This window comes from Schistocerca americana, chromosome 9 (assembly GCF_021461395.2).
Source record: "Schistocerca americana isolate TAMUIC-IGC-003095 chromosome 9, iqSchAmer2.1, whole genome shotgun sequence".
NCBI classification, from domain to species: domain Eukaryota; kingdom Metazoa; phylum Arthropoda; class Insecta; order Orthoptera; family Acrididae; genus Schistocerca; species Schistocerca americana.
The window spans coordinates 149,210,285-149,231,944 of NC_060127.1; the positions used below are offsets into that span (position 1 = coordinate 149,210,285).

Sequence of the window (21,660 nt, forward strand, 5' to 3'; positions counted from 1 at the left end):
ATTAAAGTAATAATGAGATGAAGAACTCCGCTAGTCCAGTCCCAAGCCCACAGCCTCGTTTGCAAGAGACGAGCAAGGAGGAGGTGGAGTAGTAACAACCTCTTAAAAGAACCTGGGTCCATCTGACTTTAAAAAAATGGTTCAAATGGCTCTGAGCACTATGGGACTTAACATCAGTCCCCTAGAACGTAGAACTACTTAAACCTAACACATCACAGCCATCAATGCCCGAGGCAGGATTCGAACCTGCGACAGTAGCGGTTGCGCGGTTCCAGGCCGAAGCGCCTAGAACCGCTCGGCCACACCGGCCGGCCATCTGACTTCGGAAGGTAGCACCCAGTAAGAGCCCCTGCCTAGGTTTACTAGGTGAAACCCGGTCAGCGGTCTCAAAGGCGGAAGAGGAATCTCAGTTCCCAAAGACTGAGAGAGCGGAAGAACCTAGTGCAATGAACCACGAAAAACAATCATTTCGGACTAACAAACCGATCTTACTTCGGAATTTATTTCCTGCACCTACACAAAACAATTTCATATGCAGAATGGAAACGTCGCTAAATGCGAGCGCTACCCCAGCTGGTAACTTGAAAAAGGAATCCACCATTGCTATGCACAATGCATCGCGACCTAGGATTCTGGGCAGTCCCACCACCTGCATACAAGATGAGTCGGAGCGTCCTGAAAGACCATCCAAACTGAAATTCAGGAAGAAGTTCTTCACTGGGACCGTAAACGTAAATTCCATTCTCCGAGTCGAAAAACAGAAGGAATTGGAAACACTGCTGCACCACCACGAAATTAGATCTTGGCTGTAGAAGAGACCAGATTCCTAGATGAGCACATCGTGGACCCACAACACTAGAGGGTATGCAAAGAAAAGCCAGCAATAAAGAAAATGATTAACACCCCTCTCCTGGGGGCTACCTTTTACTTAAATAAGTCATCTGATGATGACCTAGGAAGCCAAAAGCCAGTTCTTTTTTTTTTTTTTTTTTTTTTTTTTGGTCATCAGTCTACTGACTGGTTTGATGCGGCCCGCCACTAATTCCTTTTCTGTGCTAACCTCTTCATCTCAGAGTAGCACTTGCAACCTACGTTCTCAATTATTTGCTTGACGTATTCCAATCTGTAGTTTTTGCCCTCTACAGCTCCCTCTAGTACCATGGAAGTCATTCTCTCATGTCTTAGCAGATGTCCTATCATCCTGTCCCTTCTCCTTATCAGTGTTTTCCACATATTCCTTTCCTCTCCGATTCTGCGTAGAACCTCCTCATTCCTTACCTTATCAGTCCACCTAATTTTCAACATTCGTCTATAGCACCACATCTCAAATGCTTCGATTCTCTTCTGTTCCGGTTTTCCCACAGTCCATGTTTTCCTTAACTTCATTGACTTCGTGACCATCAATCCTGATGTTAAGTTTCTCGCTGTTCTCATTTCTACTACTTCTCATTACCTTCGTCTTTCTCCGATTTACTCTCAAACCATACTGTGTACTCATTAGACTGTTCATTCCGTTCAGCAGATCATTTAATTCTTCTTCACTTTCACTCAGGATAGCAATGTCATCAGCGAATCGTATCATTGATATCCTTTCACCTTGTATTTTAATTTCACTCCTGAACCTTTCTTTTATTTCCATCATTGCTTCCTCGATGTACAGATTGAAGAGTAGGGGCGAAAGGCTACAGCCTTGTCTTACACCCTTCTTAATACGAGCACTTCGTTCTTGATCGTCCACTCTTATTATTCCCTCTTGGTTGTTGTACATATTGTATATGACCCGTCTCTCCCTATAGCTTACCCCTACTTTTCTCAGAATCTCGAACAGCTTGCACCATTTTATATTGTCGAACGCTTTTTCCAGGCCGACAAATCCTATGAAAGTGTCTTGATTTTTCTTTAGCCTTGCTTCCATTATTAGCCGTAACGTCAGAATTGCCTCTCTCGTCCCTTTACTTTTCCTAAAGCCAAACTGATCGTCACCTAGCGCATTCTCAATTTTCTTTTCCATTCTTCTGTATATTATTCTTGTAAGCAGCTTCGATGCATGAGCTGTTAAGCTGATTATGCGATAATAACTAACTATTAAAGAAATATTATTGCGAAACATCAGTACTGGGTATTCAAGCTTTTAGTATTATGGCACGCCAAATAGCGTTTTATTGAATGCTGCACCATACTTCAAAGTCACACAGATACATGACCATGCTTTTAAACATACTCATCAAGTCTCTGTAAAGAATGGTCGGGAAGTCCTATCAGTTGTTTTAGATTTTCGACGATATAAATGTGGTCACGGAGCCATTCGACAACTACTGTTTGAAGCTCTTCGTCGGTGGAAACTCTCTTTATCGCCAGTTATTCTTCGAGGTTGCCGGAAACATGGAGATCGCAAGGTGCAAGACCTGGACTTTACGAAAAGTATCTCCCAAGTCCGCGCCGTCTCAGTCATATTTCTGGCACCAGCTCGCTACAACGCGACATTTTATTTGGTCCATTTCACGGTGAATCTTCTGCAGTTTAGACATTTTGTCCACAAGAATCGCATAGTCTGCGGTAATTCATCTCTGAAGTAAAGAAGTGTCCGTTTGCCACGGTATTTCATGCCCACACTATGATGCTCGTTCTATACGTACCAAAGTACACCGTCCCTGCAGTAAACCCGAAACATGTACTCTCTGCCGACAATGCGTCACACTGTAGCGCAATGGTCTTTGCGTGCGGACTACATGAGTAACTTTCTGAAGTCCCTACGCAATAAAGCGCTCCGTTATCAGTCAGCGTCGCCGAATGGTTGTGGTTGTAGCTCTCTCACGAGTCACCCATCCCAAGTGCACCTGTGTAATGTCTCTTTCACTTTGCAGTCATTCCCAAATATGAGGTCTACAAATTTGCTTCCGCCGTTTTGCAGTAGACGGCATTAGTGGAAAGTAGTGGCGTAAGTCGTTGGTCGTAAGTGTCATACAGTAAGCTTATGCATTTGAGAACATAACGCCATCAAAATATTAGTCGATTTTTGTTTGTATCTCAAAGTTGTTCTCGGCTGAATATGTCAACTTACGAGCCCAATTCTCGTCATCTACGGGAGGTGTTAATTTTCTTTCTTGATATGAAGAAATCTGAGGCTGACGCTCATAAAAAGACGGGCAAGGCCTATGATGAGACGCCTTTTAGTGATAGAACTTTGCAGAAAATGGTTTCCGTGCTTCAAGAACGGTGATTTTGACGTTGAAAAAAAAAATGGTTCAAATGGCTCTGAGCACTATGGGACTTAACTTCTGTGGACATCAGTCCCCTAGAACTTAGAACTACTTAAACCTAACTAACCTAAAGACATCACACACATCCATGTCCGAGGCAGTATTCTAACCTGCGACCGTAGTTGACGTTGAAGACCGGCATGGTTGTGAAAGAGAGAACGCTTTCGATGCTACTGCAACCGACGGGAACAATCACAGGAGATCATTATCGAAAGCAATTGACGTGTGTGAGCCGATCACTGGAAGACAAACGGCCACAATACAGCGATAGACGTGAAAAGACGATTTTGCAGCAAGACAGTTGTAATGTTATGTGTGCCTCACTGCTTTTTTTTAAAACTATTTGTGCCTGATTTTATTCTGATAAGCTCAGTAATGTATGTAAATACCGCAAATGTAAATGTGATTCAAAAAGTACTTGAAGTGAAGGGAAGCGCAGCTGGACAGCAAGAAACTCTTTAGCGTGCAATCTCCGCAACGATAGTATTAGAGAATCATTGAGTATGGACTCTGAAAAAAGACAACTGATTTATTAAAAAAAAGAAGAGGACTGTTAATATGTATCTTGTGGAAACAGAACGTGTTGTTAGGCCGTCGCTCAGAACGTATTGTTGCGTTTAATGAAAATTGATATTTTAGTGATAAAACCGAGTAAAGTATGTGTAAGAGTTGCCAAAAATTTCTGTTTACAAATTTTCTGGAAGTGAAGAATAGAAATATCTTGTTTTTGTAAAAGGAGGTGAACTTCACTGTCGTTGCTGTCTATCAATCGACAGAATTGTAAGTATACAAAGTTCACTAAAACACAGGAATAGAAATGCATTCTCTATAGTTTTCATTCAATAAGTAACAACCTCTAATAATTTCTTAATTACAGTAATTGGATTATGTTCTTGTAAAATAGTATAGTGCTGAACTCCACTGACCAATTTTGATGTAGCAGGACATGTAGTTTGAAGGAAGTTTGTGTGTCAATCAATCTCCTTTTCTCACGAATATCAGATTGCTGTTTGATCTTATTCACTCACAACAGTGGTCCCTTAGGTATGAAAAGCTACGAAAACGTGGGCTCAAAGCCATCCGTAATAACTAAAATAACTAAAAGAGTCGTATTTTAAGCCTTAAAGAACAATTACTTCCTCCAAATTATAATATCACCAACTGGTGCAGAAGCTGATCATTCAAGGAGGCAGCAACCAAAATTCAGGTACCTTAATAAAAAATCAATTTCTCTCTCTCTCTCTCTCTCTCTCTCTCTCTCTCTCTCTCTCTCTCTCTCTCTCTCTCCAAACACATACATAAATATTCATATTATGAAGATAAGAGTCATTTTATACAGTGCACGACGCCAAGTCGAAAATCACGTCAAACCATACTTGGAAACGTTGAAATGGGAAGTTCTACCCCACCTGCCGTATTCTCCGGATATTCCTCCCTCAGACTGCCACCTTCCTCGATCTGTGGCATACGACCTAGCTGACTAGCACTTCTGGTCATAAGAACAAGTGCAAAATTGGATCAATTCATGGCTCCTCTCAAATGATGCCCAATTTATACACTGCGGGATTTGTATGCTGCCAGAAAGCTAGGAGAAAGCGGTGGTCAGCGACGGTCAATACTTGAATCATAAATATTCTGTAAGTTTTTCACATTGAACTCTCGAACTTCGAGAAAAAACGGCGGAAGCAAAGTTGTAGACCTAGTAATTATAACTGTTTTGCAATAACTTTACAATCACTGTATTGCAGTGTATGGAAATAAATAATATTTACAAAATTTTCAGAAAGGAATTGGAAATATTTTTCCTGTTATTGTATATTTTTCCTTTTTTAATAAGGGACAAGAAATAAAGATAGAAGGTCTGAACTTGGCAGAGACCTCTGAAATTACACGTGCAGTATGATTTCAGTAGAGTCACCTTCCTTTATTTAAAATACTGGCTGTATTATTTTGGTAAAAAGCAAAGTTGTGTATGATGTTGCAGGAAATATGTAGATTGTGTATCTGTGTTGCCTTATAGTCTTGCATTTTTAGTATGTTGTACAACCTAGAAGTTGAAGGTTCAAAAAATGGCTCTGAGCACTAAGGGACTCAACATCTAAGGTCATCAGTCCCCTAGAACTTAGAACTACTTAAACCTAACTAACCTAAGTACATCACACACATCCATGCCCGAGGCAGGATTCGAACCTGCGACCGTAGCAGCCACGCGGTTCCGGACTGAAGTGCCTAGAACCGCACGACCACCGCGGCCGGCGTGAAGTTGAAGGTATGGTGTATCTTTTGTCTATTGTATCATAAACATTTCAGCCACAATCCATTTCTGAATTATCCGTTTGGAGCACACAGGCGCACGAGTCAATTCTTTCAAAAAATTAGATCGGTTTTTCTTTTTTTTTTTCAATAGTTAAGGAGACACTTGTACTGCGCTTTACTTAGGAAAAGATCCTTTCGCAGTGGAAAATTATCAGGTCACTGCAAAATCTTGATTGGAAACGCATTAAAAAGATGGGTATAGATACTCAAGGCGGATGCGGGCACCAGCTGTTCACAGCAGGGGGTTCTGAACGCAATCCGCCACTGTGGACCACTGAAAGTGGAGTCAAGCCTGTAAGTAGACAATTCGTCCACGCCACAGGTGTGGCAAACTTTATAAAAAATGGTTCAAATGGCTCTGAGCACTAAGGGACTCAACATCTAAGGTCATCAGTCCCCTAGAACTTAGAACTACTTAAACCTAACTAACCTAAGGACATCACACACATCCATGCCCGAGGCAGGATTCGAACCTGCGACCGTAGCGGTCGTGCGGTTCGAGACTGTAGCGCCTTTAACCGCTCGGCCACCCCGGCCGGCCGCAAACTTTATAAATATTTTCATTGTGAGAAGCACAGGACTTAGATTTGGAACAACGCTGTGACAGAATCAGTCGTCACCCTGTGGGGAAAAGTACGCTGACATGAAACTTCCTGGCAGATTAAGTCTGTGTGCCGGGCCAGGACTCCAACCTAGTTTGGAAGGTAGGAGATAAGGTACTGGTGGAAGTAAGGCTGTAATGGCAGATCAGGAGTCGTGCTTGGACAGCTCAGTAGGCAGAGCACTTGCCCACGTTCCAGTCCTGATCCGCCACTCAGTTTTAATCTGCCAAAAAGATTCATATCAGCACACACTCCGCTGCAGAGTGAAAATTCATTCTGAAAATAATCACCTAGACTGTAGCTAGCACATGACTCCCCAATACCCTTTCTACCAGGAGCGTTAATTCGGCAAGGAATGCAGCAGAAGTTCTTGTAACTTGGAAGGTAGGAGATGAAGTACTGGAGGAGTGCAAGAGTTCTTTTTAAGAATTTGTCAAAATCTTATTATGTTGCATTTTACGTTTAGCCAATGCTATATTCGGCGCATGAAAACGTCTTCTATGAGAAATGTGCATTTCTAAACCAACATCTCATATTTTTTGGCTCCAGTTGATGAATGCTGAAACAACCGAAACTGGTCAAATAAATATAATTTATACAGATGAATGGCAAATAAAAACTCTATTCTGTAACAGTTGAGCAAATTTCTGTTAAATGTTTCTCATAACGCCATGTGTGTTTAATACTGTGTGGCGAGTTACTTAGGTACGACCATTCATTTAGACCGTTAAATCAGTTCAAGATGAGCAGTAATGACTGAAATTTTCCAACAGTAGCTTAGTAGATAACTTCCCAAATTATGTAAACTGTGGTAGCAACGAGCTCTGAAAGTAGTTTTTTCGAAGGAAAGTTTATTTTATTTTCATTTTAAAACAATTTCGATATTTGTAGAAGAATAGGTTGTCGTATAAATGACTGAATAGTATCCAGAAAATACCCAGTTTATCTAAAGAACTATGTTTGAACAGTTTTCCTACCTCAACTCAAGTGACTTATAAGGGAACCTCCCCATCGCACCCCCCTCAGATTTAGTTATAAGTTGGCACAGTGGATAGGCCTTGAAAAACTGAACACAGATCAATTGAGAAAACAGGAAGAAGTTGTGTGGAACTGTGAAAAAATAAGCAAAATATACAAATTGAGTAGTTCATGGGAAGATAAGCAATATCAAGGATATTTAGATCGCAGGAGCGCCGTGGTCTCGTGGTAACGTGAGCAGCTGCGGAACGAAAGCTCCTTGGTTCAAATCTTCCATCGAGTGAAATCTTTAATTTTTTATTTTCAGTTTATGTGACAAACTCTTATGTTTTCATCACTTTTTTTGGAGTGATTATCACATCCACAAGAAAACCTAAATCGGGCAAGGTAGAAGAATCTTTTTACCCATTCGCCAAGTGTACAAGTTAGGTGGGTCAACAACATATTCCTGTCATGTGACGCACATGCCGTCACCAGTGTCGTATAGAATATATCAGATGTGTTTTCCTGTGGAGGAATCGGTTGACGTATGACCTTGCGATCAAATGTTTTCGGTTCCCATTGGAGAGGCACGTCCTTTCGTCTACTAATCGCACGGTTTTGCGATCGGTCGCAAAACACAGACACTAAACTTATTACAGTGAACAGAGACGTCAATGAACGAACGAACAGATAATAACTATGCAAAAATAAAGAAAGTAAAATTTTCACTCGAGGGAGGACTTCAACCGAGGACCTCTCATTCCGCAGCAGCTCACGCTACCACGAGACCACGCCTCTCCTGTGCTCAGATCGTCCATTATGTTGCCTATGTGGCCATGGACTACTCAGTTTGTATATTTTGCTTATTTTTTCACAGTTCCACAAAACTTCTTCCTGTTTTCTCAATTGATCTGTGTTCAGTTTTTCAAGGCCTATCCACTGTGCCAACTTATAACTAAATCTGAGGGGGGGTGCAATGGGGAGGTTCCCTTGTTAGTAACAGGCTTCACAAGTTAAGGAGTTACATACAGCATACAATTTTACAATACATACACTGACTAGCATTCAGCCTCTCACACAGTGTACCAACATCTAATAGTAGAAATTTTCATGATGCTAATGAATTACAAAAACAGCAGTACATATATTCACCTTCATCAATAGCACGTGCGAAAGGTGTTTAGCTGTATGAAATAAAGTGGTAAATCGACAAGTTAGAAAGTTGACATATTTATTGGCATTCAGTGACTCATCAATGAGACTGGTGGCTTATAGGACACAACGAACTTCATGGAGTATGTTGTGTCTAGACAAGACAGCCTAGACACAATGAGAGGAAGCCGAAAGGCACGCGCTAAGCTAAAGCAGGATGGCGTGAGGTCTGAAACAGGATACGTAATGAATGCTATAAAGAAAAGTACGTAGCTTCTGGAATACTTAACTTTAATCCATCCTTTTGGTACATCTGGAGATTGTGGCGATACAAGTGAGACTCTTTAGATACATGCAATGTTACTAATGCCGCCTTGCTAGGTCGTAGCCATTGACTTAGCTGAAGACTATTCTAACTATTGGCTCGGCTAATGAGCAATGCTTCGTCCATGTAGTCGCTAGCAAAGTCGTCCGTACAACTGGGGCGAGTGCTAGTCCGTATCTCGAGACCTGCCTTGTGGTGGCGCTCGGTCTGCGATCACACAGTGGCGACACGCGGGTCCGACATGTACTAATGGACCGCGGCCGATTTAAAACTACCACCTAGCAAGTGTGTTGTCTGGCGGTGACACCACAGAGTACACACTAATTTCATAAATGACGTAGGGTTTTATTTACGAAATGAGCTGATGCAGCTATTGAATAACTTTTTCATCACTACTGAATTTAGCTGTACAGCTGGAATGTGTGCGGAAATAACGAAAGAATTGCATGTTTCATTATAAAAATATTTCGGGTGTTACAAAAAGGTACGGCCAAACTTTCAGGAAACATTCCTCACACAAAGAAAGAAAATATGTTATGTGGACATGTGTCCGGAAACGCTTACTTTCCATGTTAGAGCTCATTTTATGACTTCTCTTCAAATCACGTTAATCATGGAATGGAAACACACAGCAACAGAACGCACCAGCGTGACTTCACTTTTGTTACAGGAAATGTTCAAAATGTCCTCCGTTAGCGAGGATACATGCATCCACCCTCCGTCGCATGGAATCCCTGATGCGCTGATGCAGACCTGGAGAATGGCGTATTGTATCACAGCCGTCCACAATACGAGCACGAAGAGTCTCTACATTTGGTACCGGGGTTGCGTAGACAAGAGCTTTCAAATGCCCCCATAAATGAAAGTCAAGAGGGTTGAGTTCAGGAGAGCTTGGAGGCCACGGAATTGGTCCGCCTCTACCAATCCATCGGTCACCGAATCTGTTGTTGAGAAGCGTACGAACATTTCGACTGAAATGTGCAGGAGCTCCATCGTGCATGAACCACATGTTGTGTCGTCCTTGTAAAGGCACATGTTCTAGCAGCACAGGTAGAGTATCCCGTATGAAATCATGATAACGTGCTCCATTGAGCGTAGGTGGAAGGTTGTACAGTACATACTGACAAAACTAAAATTAGCTCTAACATGGAAATTAAGCGTTTCCGGACAAATGTCCACATAACATCTTTTCTTTATTTGTGTGTGAGGAATGTTTCCTGAAAGTTTGGCCGTACCTTTTTGTAACACCCTGTATATGTCTTAATTGGGAAATAATTACGTAGAGATGCATTATAATAGATACTTATGACAGAGGACATGATAAAATGTTCAAAATTATTTGATGACATCTGTTTGTTGCAGGAGGAAGTTACAGAACAATTGATATTGCAGAAGTAGCAACTGGTACACCAACCGTTCTAAAGGACTCGAGTGGTACAAACTTTGAGGACTACACTTTTGTTAAAACCTGGACTGTGAGGGGACTGATGACACTAGGAGGAACAGCCAGAATTAAGTCCATTTCGTTCACCCACCAGAATTTCAGTAAATGGTGCATGGTTCTTTCAAAGGAAAACAATGAACTTTTTTTGCAGTTTTTGCTCGAAAAGTGTGAACCGGGAAAGCTATTGAGAGCGAAGCTGAAAGCTGACGAGATTCTTCCAAGTGGTGAAAAACGGGAAGTGTTTCCATCTGAATGGTACGAACTGGAAGAAGGAAGCACCTCCGAAGAGCAGCTCGTTAGGAAAGCAGACTGTATAGGAGAGGACAACAGCGAAAATGAGATAACACTGCAGTGTGAAGTTTGCATGCGATGCATTGTTCACGACGAGCTGCCCACGGCAGACACAGCAGAACACCAGTCTGATGTTGCGAGGGCTGTAGGTGAGATGTACAGTGAAGAAGTCCACACAGACTTCGAGCTGCACACAGAAGGCTCGGTTCTGAAGGCACACAAGTCACTACTGTCTGTACGGAGCCCTTACTTCGCTGCCCTGCTGCAGCCTCACACGAAGGAAGCAAAGGAAGGCTTTGTGCAGATCACCGATGTGAAGACCGAAGCACTGAAGCAGGTTCTGCTGTTTATGTACACGGGTGTGGCGCCGGCTCTCAAGGACATGCCGTGGGACTTGCTGATAGCTGCTGACAAATTCCAGCTCCAGCAGCTAAAGCGACAGTGCGAGGCCCACATCGCCAGCCACTTGGATGTGGACAACGCCGCAGAAACTGCAGCCAACGCCTTGCTGTTCTCCTGCGACATGCTGTGGGACCGTGCGGTGTTTTTCATCAGAAGCAATCTCTACCAGGTGATGCGCACTCCTGGCTGGGCTTTGGTTATAACTGCTCATCCTGAAGCCATACAGCGTCTCAGTGAGCTGATGGGGTGAATCAGTAACAAGAATCGAGCTTTGCCTGTTATTTGAACTTTTCTGCAACAACAGTTGCATCATTCAGCATCTAAACTTTCTCTGCCATAATATACCGGATGATCAAAAAGTCAGTATAAATTTGAAAACTTAATAAACCACGGAATAATGTAGATAGCGAGGTAAAAATTGACACACATGCTTGGAATGACATGGGGTTTTATTAGAATCAAAAAAATACAAAAGTCCAAAAAATGTCCGACAGATGGCGCGTCATCTGATCAGAATAGCAATAACTAGCATAACAAAGTTAGACAAAGCAAAGATGATGTTCTATACAGGAAATGCTCAATATGTCCACCATCATTCCTCAACAATAGCCGTAGTCGAGGAATAATGTTGTCAACAGCACTGTGAAGCGTGTCCGCAGTTATGGTGAGGCATTGGCGTCGGATGTTGTTTTTCACCATCCCTAGAGATGTCGGTCGATCACGATACACTTGCAACTTCAGGTAACCCCAAAGCCAATAATCGCACGGACTGAGGTCTGGGGACCTGGGAGTCCAAGCAGGACGAAAGTGGCGGCTGAGCACGCGATCATCACCAAACGGCGCGCGCAAGAGATCTTTCTTTCACGCGTCTAGCAATATGGGGTGGAGCGCGATCCTGCATAAACATCGTACGTTCCAGCAGGTGTTTATCAGCCAGGCTGGGAATGATGCGATTCTGTAAAATATCGCCGTACCTCTCATCCGTCATGGTAGCAGTTACAAAAACCAGAAGCACGCATTTCCTCGAAGAAACAAGGGCCGATAACGGTAGATGTGGTAAATCCAACCCATACCGTGACTTTCTCGTCGTGCAGTGGAGTTTCCACGACAGTTCTAGCATTTTCGGTAGCCCAAATTCTGCAGTTGTGGGCGTTGACAGACCCTCGGAGCGTGAAATGAGCTTCGTCGGTCCACAACACGTTACTCAACCAATCGTCATCTTCCTCCATTTTTGAAACGCCCACACCGCAAATGCCATCCGCTTCACTAAATCGCCAGGTAACAGTTTATGATGCCGATGGATTTTGTACGGATAGCATCGGAGGGTACGCCTAAGTGCCAGCCAAACAGTAGTGTATGGAATGCTGGTGCGACGTGCGACTGCACGAGCGCTGAATTCCCCGCGCGTAGACGAACCCGCTACAGTCTCCATTTCTTCCTGAACTGTCTCAGCAGCATTACGCCTTGTGCTCGGTCGGCCACTACGGGGTCTATCGTCTAAACAACCCGTGGCTTCGAACTTCGAAATCATTCTCGCCACAGCTGCATTTGTCAACGGACCTTTACTCGTTCGAGTCCCCTTCCTATGGCGATAGGATCGTAACGCTGAACTAGCACATTCCCCATTCTGATAATACGGCTTCACTAAAAACGCCTTTTCAGGTAACGTCAACATGCTGCGACTGCTGGCGCATCTGATTCTCTCTCTCATTACAGCTCCTTTTATACACGATTGTCATGCGCAGTCACTGACGTTTTGCTGTCCAGCGCCATCTGTCGGACATTTTGCGAACTTTTTTTGGTTCTAATAAAACCCCATGTCATTCCAAGCATGTGTGTCAATTTTTACCTCTCTATCTACATTATTCCATGGTTTATTAAGTTTTCAAATTTATACTGACTTTCTGATCACCCGGTATTTATTTGTTCCAGTGCATTGTTGGAAAGTTCTGGAGCATACAAACCACAGCTCACATTAAAATGGTGGGATAAGCCATGGCTTGACTGAGGAAATGTTCTTCATTTTGAATGGAAGCCCACGGTACAATTTCTTTTAAGAAGAAACGTCTTTGTCTGTATAAAATTAATAGTTTGATTACAAAAATATTCTTGGTGTTGCACTAGAAAATTCTTTTCAATAGATGATCATACTAATTTTTGTACAGTAATGTAATTGTAACTGACAATACCCACAATATCAACTACCCCATCAAATCTCCTAATTACACTGCATATTTATTACATATACATACGCCCCCTCCCTCCATGAACCATGGACCTTGTCATTGATGGGGAGGCTTGCATGACTGAGAGATACAGATAGCCGCACCGTAGGAGCAACCGCAATGGAGATGCGTCTGTTGAGAGGCCAGACAAACGAGAGGTTCCTGAAGAGGGGCAGCAGCCTTTTCAGTAGTTGCAGGGGCAACAGTCTGGATTATAGACTGTTCTGCCCTCGTAACATGAACCAAACAGCCTTGCTGTACTGGTACTAGGGACGCAAGCAAGCTACTATGAACAGTACAGTGAATGCATTACAGTAGCCGAGATAGACACAAATTCCACATCCACCACAGTAGTACAAATTTATATGCCAACTAGCTCCGCAGGTGATGAAGAGATGGGACAATTGTATGATGCGATAAAAGAAATTACATTGTTAAGGGAAACGAAAATTTAATAGCCACGGGGACTAGAATTCGATAGTAGGAAAAGGAAAACATAGGTGAACATGGACTGGGGAAAGGAATGAAAGAGGGAGCCGCAGGGTAGAATTTTTCACGGTGCATAATTTAATCACGGATAACACTTGCATTAAAAATCATGAAAGAGGGTTGTGTACGTGGAAGTGGCCACGGGACACAGGAAGGTTTCATATTGGTTATATAAAGGTAAGACAAAGATTTAGGAACCAAGTTTTAAATTGTGAGACGTTTCCAGACGCAGATGTGGACTCTGATCACAATTATATGTTATGAACTATAGATTAAAACTGAAGAAATTGCAAAAACGTAGGAAATTTAAGGTTGTTGAGGGTTTCAGTGGGAGCACTAGGGAATGATTGACAAAAATAGGCGAAAAGAATACAGTAAAAGAAGAATGGTAGCCTTGAGGGATGAAATAGTGAAGGCAGCAGAGGCCTAGTAGAAATCCGTGGGGAACACAAGAGATATTGAATTTAATTGATGAAAGAAGAAAATACAAAACTGCACTAAATGTAGTGGGCGAAAAAAATACAAACGTCTAAAATATGAGACTGGCAGTAAGTGCTTAAACCTAAGCAGGAATGGCTAGAGGATAAATGTAAGGATATAGAAGCGTAAATCACCAGGGAAAAGACAGATACTGCCCACAGGAAAATTAAAGAGGCCTTTGGAGGAAAGATAACCAAGATAGAAAACCGGTCTTAAGCAATGAAGTGCAAGCTGAAAAGTTGAAGGAGTATAAGGGGGCCTTCATAAGGGAGATGTAGTTGAGGGCAATATTATGGAAATGGAAGAGGAGGTAAATGAAAATGAGATGGGAGACTTGATACTATTAGAAGAATTTGACAGAGCACTGAAAGACCTAAGTCGAAACAAGGCTCCGGGAGTAGACAGCATTCCATAAGGGCTACTGACAGCCTTAGGAGATCCAGCCGTCTCAGAACTCTTACGTCTGGTGAGCGAGTTGTATGAGACAGGCGAAATACCGTAAGACTTCAAGAAGAATGTGATAATTTCAGTACCAGAAAAAAGCCAATACTGTCAAGTGTGAATATTATCGAACGATCATTTCACTAAGTAATGGCTGCCAAATATTAATGCGAATTCTGTACAGAAGAATGGAGAAACTGATAGACTAGCTTGTATTCTGAAGAAATGTAGGAACACATGAGGCAGTAATGACTTTACGACTTCTCTTACAAGATAGGATAAGGAAAGGCAAACCTACATTTGTAGACTTAGAGAAAGCTTTTGGTAATGTTGACTGGAATACTCTCTTTGGAATTCTGACAGTATCAGGAGTGAAATACATTGAACGAAAGGCTGTTTACAGCAGATAGCAGTTATAAGAGTCGAGGGACATGAAAGGGAAGCAGTAGTTGAGAAGGTAGTGAGACATGGATGTATGATATCGCCTACGTTATTCAATTTGTACACTGAGCAAGCAGTTAAGGAAACAAAAGAAAAAAATTGGAGTAGGAATTACAATCCAGGGAGAAGAAATAAAAACCTTAAGATTTGCCAATGACACTGTAATTCTGTCAGAGACAGTAAAGGAATGAAAGAGCGGTTGAGTGGAATGGTCAGTGTCTTGAACAGAGTATATAAGATGTACACTAAGAAAATCAAAACAAGGATAGTGGAATGTAGTCGAATTAAATCAAGTGACGCTGAGGGAATCACATTAGGAAGCGAGACACTAAAAATTATAGATGAGCTTTGCTATTTGGGCAGCAAAATAACTGATAATGGACGAAACAGGGCGGATATAAAATGTAGACTGGCAATGGTAATAAAAGTGTTTGTGAAGAAGAGAAATATATTGACGTCGAGAATAGATTTACGTGTCAGGAAGTCTTTTGGTTGGTTGGTTGGTTTGGGGAAGGAGACCAGACAGCGTGGTCATCGGTCTCATCGGATTAGGGAAGGATTAGGAAGGAAGTCGGTCGTGCCCTTTCAGAGGAACCATCCCGGCATTTGCCTGGAGTGATTTAGGGAAATCACGGAAAACATAAATCAGGATGGCCGGACGCGGGATTGAACCGTTGGCCTCCCGAATGCGAGTCCAGTGTCGAACCACTGCGCAACCCCGCTCGGTCCAGGAAGTCTTTTCTGAAAGTATTTGTACAGAGTGTAGCCATGTATTCAAGTGAAATATGGACGATTAACAGTTTAGACAAGAGAGTACAGGCTTTTGAAGCGAAGTAATGTAGAGGAATGCTGAAGATTAGGTTCAAATGGCTCTGAGCACTATGGGACTCAACTGCTGAGGTCATAAGTCCCCTAGAACTTAGAACTACTTAAACCTAACTAACCTAAGGACAACACACACATCCATGCCCGAGGCAGGATTCGAACCTGCGACCGTAGCGGTCGCGCGGTTCTAGACTGTAGCGCCAGAACCGCTCGGCCATGAAGATTAGGAGTGTAGATCTCGCAACTAGTGAGGAGATACTGAACAGAACTGGAGAGCAAAGAAATTTGTGGCACAACTGAGACACCAAGGGAGAAGTGTGTGTGTGTGTGGGGGGGGGGGGGGGGGGGATAGGGGAGGGGGGGGGCGGATGGTAAAAATCGTAGAGAGAGACTAAGAGATGAATACAGTAATCAGATTCAGAAGGATGTAGGTTGCAGTAGGTACTGGGAGATCAAGAAGCTTTCACAGGATAGAGTAGCATGGAAAGCAGCATCAAACAATTCTTTGGACTGAAGACCACAACAACAACACATACACCCAGAGGCTGCTACTATTTTCTCCACACGAACGGCATCACGAAACTATCAGAAGCAACTGTAATATGTGTTTACTTATCGACAACCAGTTTCGGTCAAGCTAGGATCTTGGAGTCAGAGATACCATTACATCAGGTTAAATGAAAGTTGGTTGACGTTAAGTACATAGCTGTTATCAGCACAGAAACAATCCTGTGGAGTTCTGTTTACAGAAAATATTTTGTATTTTCACTGCTGTAGCATTTAGAGGCAAATCCTTCACTTAAAGGAGGGTTACCAAAAGTACTTGAACTCAACATCATTTGCAACAAGCATTGCATCCATATCTGGGCTTCCACCTGAAAAGTATGTCTCACAGATAAGGGAACCTGCCATTGATGGGCAATTGCTAGATGTTGCCTCTTGAGAAGTAGTTTGAACTTTTCCAAGCTAAAAGTGCTTGAAATCAAGCTCATTAGTACGGTGTCTTGGCAGCTGAAACAAAGTGTATGTATGTAAGAGCAAGGTGGGTGCCCTAGGAATGGACACCATCCTTTTAGACAACTGTTCCTTTTGTCATGTCACACATGGCATTTTTGCTTAAAAACTAGTTTTTCATCTTCTGTATGTAAGGGGAGAGTACACTGAAAATGAGCGTTCCATCAAACACTAATATTTTGACATTTACTATCTTTCACCATCTCAGTACAATTGTAATAAATTCTGCAGATGACTCAGAACATAACATTTCGTTCTGGCCTCCTACAGTTCGAAGGTATTCACTAAATTATTACAGAATTAGGCTCACGAAATATTTCTCAAAAAAAGACTGATACAGAGATTTCAGAAAAAGACGGTATGAATGTTTTTTTTAGCAGAGCACTGAATTTTGTCATATGGAGTGATCTCAGTGCTTCAAGAGACCTCAGTAACATCTTACACATATTACTGCTTTCATCAAATTTAGAGTGTTTAAGTCACATGTGATAGTCTGACTGATTAACTCAATTATTAAATGCGCACATATAATGTTGACAGACTCAGTTATAAAGATTAGAGGCTGGCTTGAGTGAGACAGGGTAAACTGCACTATGTTCTGGAATGAGCTAATACATGTCATACACTTCTAATTTATTGCAGCATTGTTACTCACTACACAAGTAACGATAAATCAAATATTTTGTAAACCACACAATTTGTCCTTTATATACAAAAAATTTTTCAGCTGTCTGGTTTCTCTATGGAAGAAAATGAACTATTTCTTTAAAAGAAGACAAAAATGATTGTTTCATGAAGACATATGCAGCTGTAGCAACCTTTTTACTTAACAAGGATCGTCAAAAAATCTATATAATCAATTTCCTGCAAAGATTTAAATCTTTCACTAACACACACAAGCGCAAAAACATCATTCTCTTCATTAAAACTAATACTTACGAATATATATCCATCAGTTAAGGAAGAATAGCAGTGTTACTGCTTTCGATCATATACGTTTGTCATCAGAAGGCTGTTCACCTATGGCTTATGTTTTGCATGTGATATTGGCTATTTTTCGTCGCGGAGAAAATTCCTTAAGGTGGTGGTGGCCTACACAAAAAGCGCATACAACTCTATAAGTTACAATAGTTACAGAAGTTACAATATGTACATAAACGTTACAATATATATATTCAGTACATGCAGTACATATTGAGTAAGTATTATTCATAACTAATATAAGCAAACGAAGAAAAACATTTCTTTACAAAAGTTTTATGGAAATTGGCATTCTCTTAAATACTGTAAAAGACAAAATCAGTTAAAAATTATTATAAGGGACAGGCCTGCATATATAAACATTGTGACAGTAGACATTATGACATTGCTGGTAACTTGCAGTGCAGTCATTAGTGTCTACTGCTCATGGTCTAATGGTCACCATTACTGCCTCTAGACCACTGGGTCTCATGTTTGATTCCAGGCTCAGTTGGAGATCTCTTTTGTTGTGGGACTGAGTGTTCATGTTGTCCTAATCATTTCATATCATCCTCTTCACACGGAAGTGCATATCGTTGAAGTGGCGTCAAATAGAAAAGCCAGGTGAACAACTGCAGATGGGGTCTCCAGGCCAACAAGCCGTATATTCATTTCCATTTCTATCGTATACTGTATAACAGACAAATGATTAGACACAGTTTACGTACATAAATATTATGCCAGTGGATACTCTGTCAGCGTTGTGACTGTTATTGAAAATTGTATTAACTTATGGAATGTTGGTTACTTAAATTAGCAGCATGGTGTGTGATGTTTCAAGGTAGGAACTATGTGAACAAATGGTGACCATAGATTCTTGAATCAGATCTTGAGTCTTCTCGCAGTTTGGCCAGAGTAATGGGAGGGCATCCTTGGCTTTTTATATGCCTGATCTGTTTTGAAAAAAGGTGTGTGAGGAATTACTATTCATTAAATTATGAATGAGGTCGGCCTGTACGCTTTCGTGCTGTACGTATCCCTTCACGTCTCTACTTCACTATCACATTGGACACATTGGACCTAGGGATGTTCAGGAGTGTAGAAATCTCACGTACAGACGTGTGACACACGTGACAACCAATCACCTGACCACATTCAAAGTCCGTGTCCGCAGCTCGTGGTTTAGGGGCTAGTGTTGCTGCCTCTGGATCACGGGGTCCTGGGTTCGATTCCCGGCCGGGTTGGGGATTTCTCTGCCCGGGGACTTGGTGTTTGTGTTGTCCTCATCATTTCATGATCATCATCATTTGTGAGAGTGAGTAGATTGGATTGTGAAAAGAAAATGGACTGTGTAAAACTTGGATCTTTGTAAGGGCACTGATGATCACGCAGGTGAGCGCCCTATAAACCAAACATCATCATCATCATCATCATCATCATCATCATCATCATAGGAGTCCTTGAGTGCCTCGGAGAACCCCATTCCGCTCTCTCACGATGTCTAACGACTACTGAGGTCGCTGATATGTGGCAGTAGATGGCACCACATGCACCTAATATGAAAAACGTATGTTATTGGGGGTGTCCGTATACTTTTGTCCACATAGTGTGTGACACTTGATTTAAATATCAACACAGTTGCTGTTCTCTCACGATGATTATATCGGCAATAGTGACTAATCAGATTACCTCATCGACATGGAAAGAGTATTACGAGAAGTGACTCTTGAAGTTTTCCCGGCGTATCGAATATTCCAGAAGATTTCGGGATTGCAGCCGGATCTCGTCGACTTCTTTCCACGATATTTCGGCTGACAACCTTACAGTCATCTTCAGGCGAGTGTTTGACACTGGAGATTGCTAGCGCAAGTCGCTCTATCTATACGTAAAAGTGCCGCAAGACGCGCAAACGCAAGTTACCGTTGCATGCGCGCCACTTGTCGATTCCAAGGCCCTCTACAATATTACTGCATCTATGGAGCGCAAACGAATGCGTGATACAAGTAAAACATGCAAGCAGACGTGTCCAAAACAATAAAATGCAAAATTTCAATATTAAAATTAAAATTGCTTGTCGCTCGACATGTCAGAAGCCATAAAAAGTTTTCTTTTGGTTGATATTAAAGAAATCAACGGGTCCCAGACCTTATTCAATTGAAAGCCGCCATCACGATTAATGAGATTTTCCGCCAAACGTATTTCCACGGATTCTTTAACATCTGAATACCAGAAGGATCTCGATGGGGCCAAGATTTTCGTGCCAGAATAATCCATAGTATGTCCTGTGGAAATACAATGTTCGGCTATGGCCGACTTACTGGGCTGTAAAAGGCGAGTGTTGCGCTCATGTTCAACGCAGCGGTCGTGTACTGTGCGTGTGGTCTGACCAATGTAGGCTTTCCCACACTCGCAAGGTATTTTATAAATTCCAGCCTTTCGTAATCCCAGATCATCCTTGGCTGAGCCCAGAAGAGCACGAGTCTTTGTAGGTGGCCGGAAGATTGCTTTCACACGATGTTTCTTTAAAATTCTGCCTACTTTCGATGAAATGTTACCGACATATGGGAGAAATGCTCTGGACTTAAACACCTCCTTATCCTCTTGATCTTGTGGGTGGTCACGTTTTTTCATCCTTAAAGCAGTACTGACCTGATGTGCAGAATATCCATTATGTTGAAACACAGATTTCAACTGCTCTAATTCGTCTGCAAGGCTGTCTTTATCAGACACGACATGTGCCCTATGCACCAACGTTCGAAGGACGCCCATAGTTTGTGACGGGTGATGACAGCTTGACGCCTGCAGGTACAGGTTCGTATGCGTGGGTTTTCGATAGACAGAATGCCCCAATGACCCATCCACCCTGCGTGTAACCATGACGTCCAGAAATGGTAGGCAACCATCCTTTTCAACTTCCATCATAAACTGAATGTTTGTGTGGATGGAATTCAGATGTTGTAAAAACCGTGACAGCTCTTCTTCACCGTGAGGCCACACTACAAAGGTATCGTCCACGTACCGCCAGAAGACTGTTGGTTTCAACATCGCCGAATCGAGAGCCCTCTCCTCAAAGTAACTTGCGCAGCGCAGCCCTTTCCATTGAAGAAATGTTGCTCTTCTGAGGCCGATTTCTCGTAGGGGCGCGACATGTTTCCCGCCTGATTTCTTCTGCTGCTTCACTGGATAGAGGCCTGACAGCTTCTTCAACAGCACTAATAAAATCTGTTAAAGGTAAGGTCCTAGGTGTCGGTGCGAAGTTCAGACCTTTCCCAAGTACAGTCAGTGTCACGTTGTCTAAATCCTTATCCGTGAAATTTACCACAGAGCGCCGAAAAACATCTTCTTGTCGTGACGTTGCTGAGAGTCGGTCGAACTTCGATGATTGTCTTAAAGACCTTTGTAGTGTGGCCTCACGGTGAAGAAGAGCTGTCACGGTTTTTACAACATCTGAATTCCATCCACACAAACATTCAGTTTACGATGGAAGTTGAAAAGGATGGTTGCCTACCATTTCTGGACGTCATGGTTACACGCAGGGTGGACGGGTCATTGGGGCATTCCGTCTATCGAAAACCCACGCATACGAACCTGTACCTGCAGGCGTCAAGCTGTCATCACCCGTCACAAACTATGGGCGTCCTTCGAACGTTGGTGCATAGGGCACATGTCGTGTCTGATAAAGACAGCCTTGCAGACGAATTAGAGCAGTTGAAATCTGTATTTCAACATAATGGATATTCTGCACATCAGGTCAGTACTGCTTTAAGGATGAAAAAACGTGACCACCCACAAGATCAAGAGGATAAGGAGGTGTTTAAGTCCAGAGCATTTCTCCCATATGTCGGTAACATTTCATCGAAAGTAGGCAGAATTTTAAAGAAACATCGTGTGAAAGCAATCTTCCGGCCACCTACAAAGACTCGTGCTCTTCTGGGCTCAGCCAAGGATGATCTGGGATTACGAAAGGCTGGAATTTATAAAATACCTTGCGAGTGTGGGAAAGCCTACATTGGTCAGACCACACGCACAGTAC

General features: G+C 42.4%; 1 protein-coding gene across 1 annotated transcript in view; it reads left to right on the forward strand.

Moving 5' to 3' along the window:
- The window catches only part of LOC124551173 (speckle-type POZ protein-like), a 111,339-nt gene that overhangs the window by 42,312 nt on the left and 47,367 nt on the right, over nucleotides 1-21,660 (forward strand). The window contains exon 4 of the mRNA XM_047126163.1: nucleotides 9,978-10,921. Within this exon, the coding sequence (XP_046982119.1) occupies nucleotides 9,978-10,921 (944 nt within the window). The remainder of the gene's footprint in view (nucleotides 1-9,977; nucleotides 10,922-21,660) is intronic.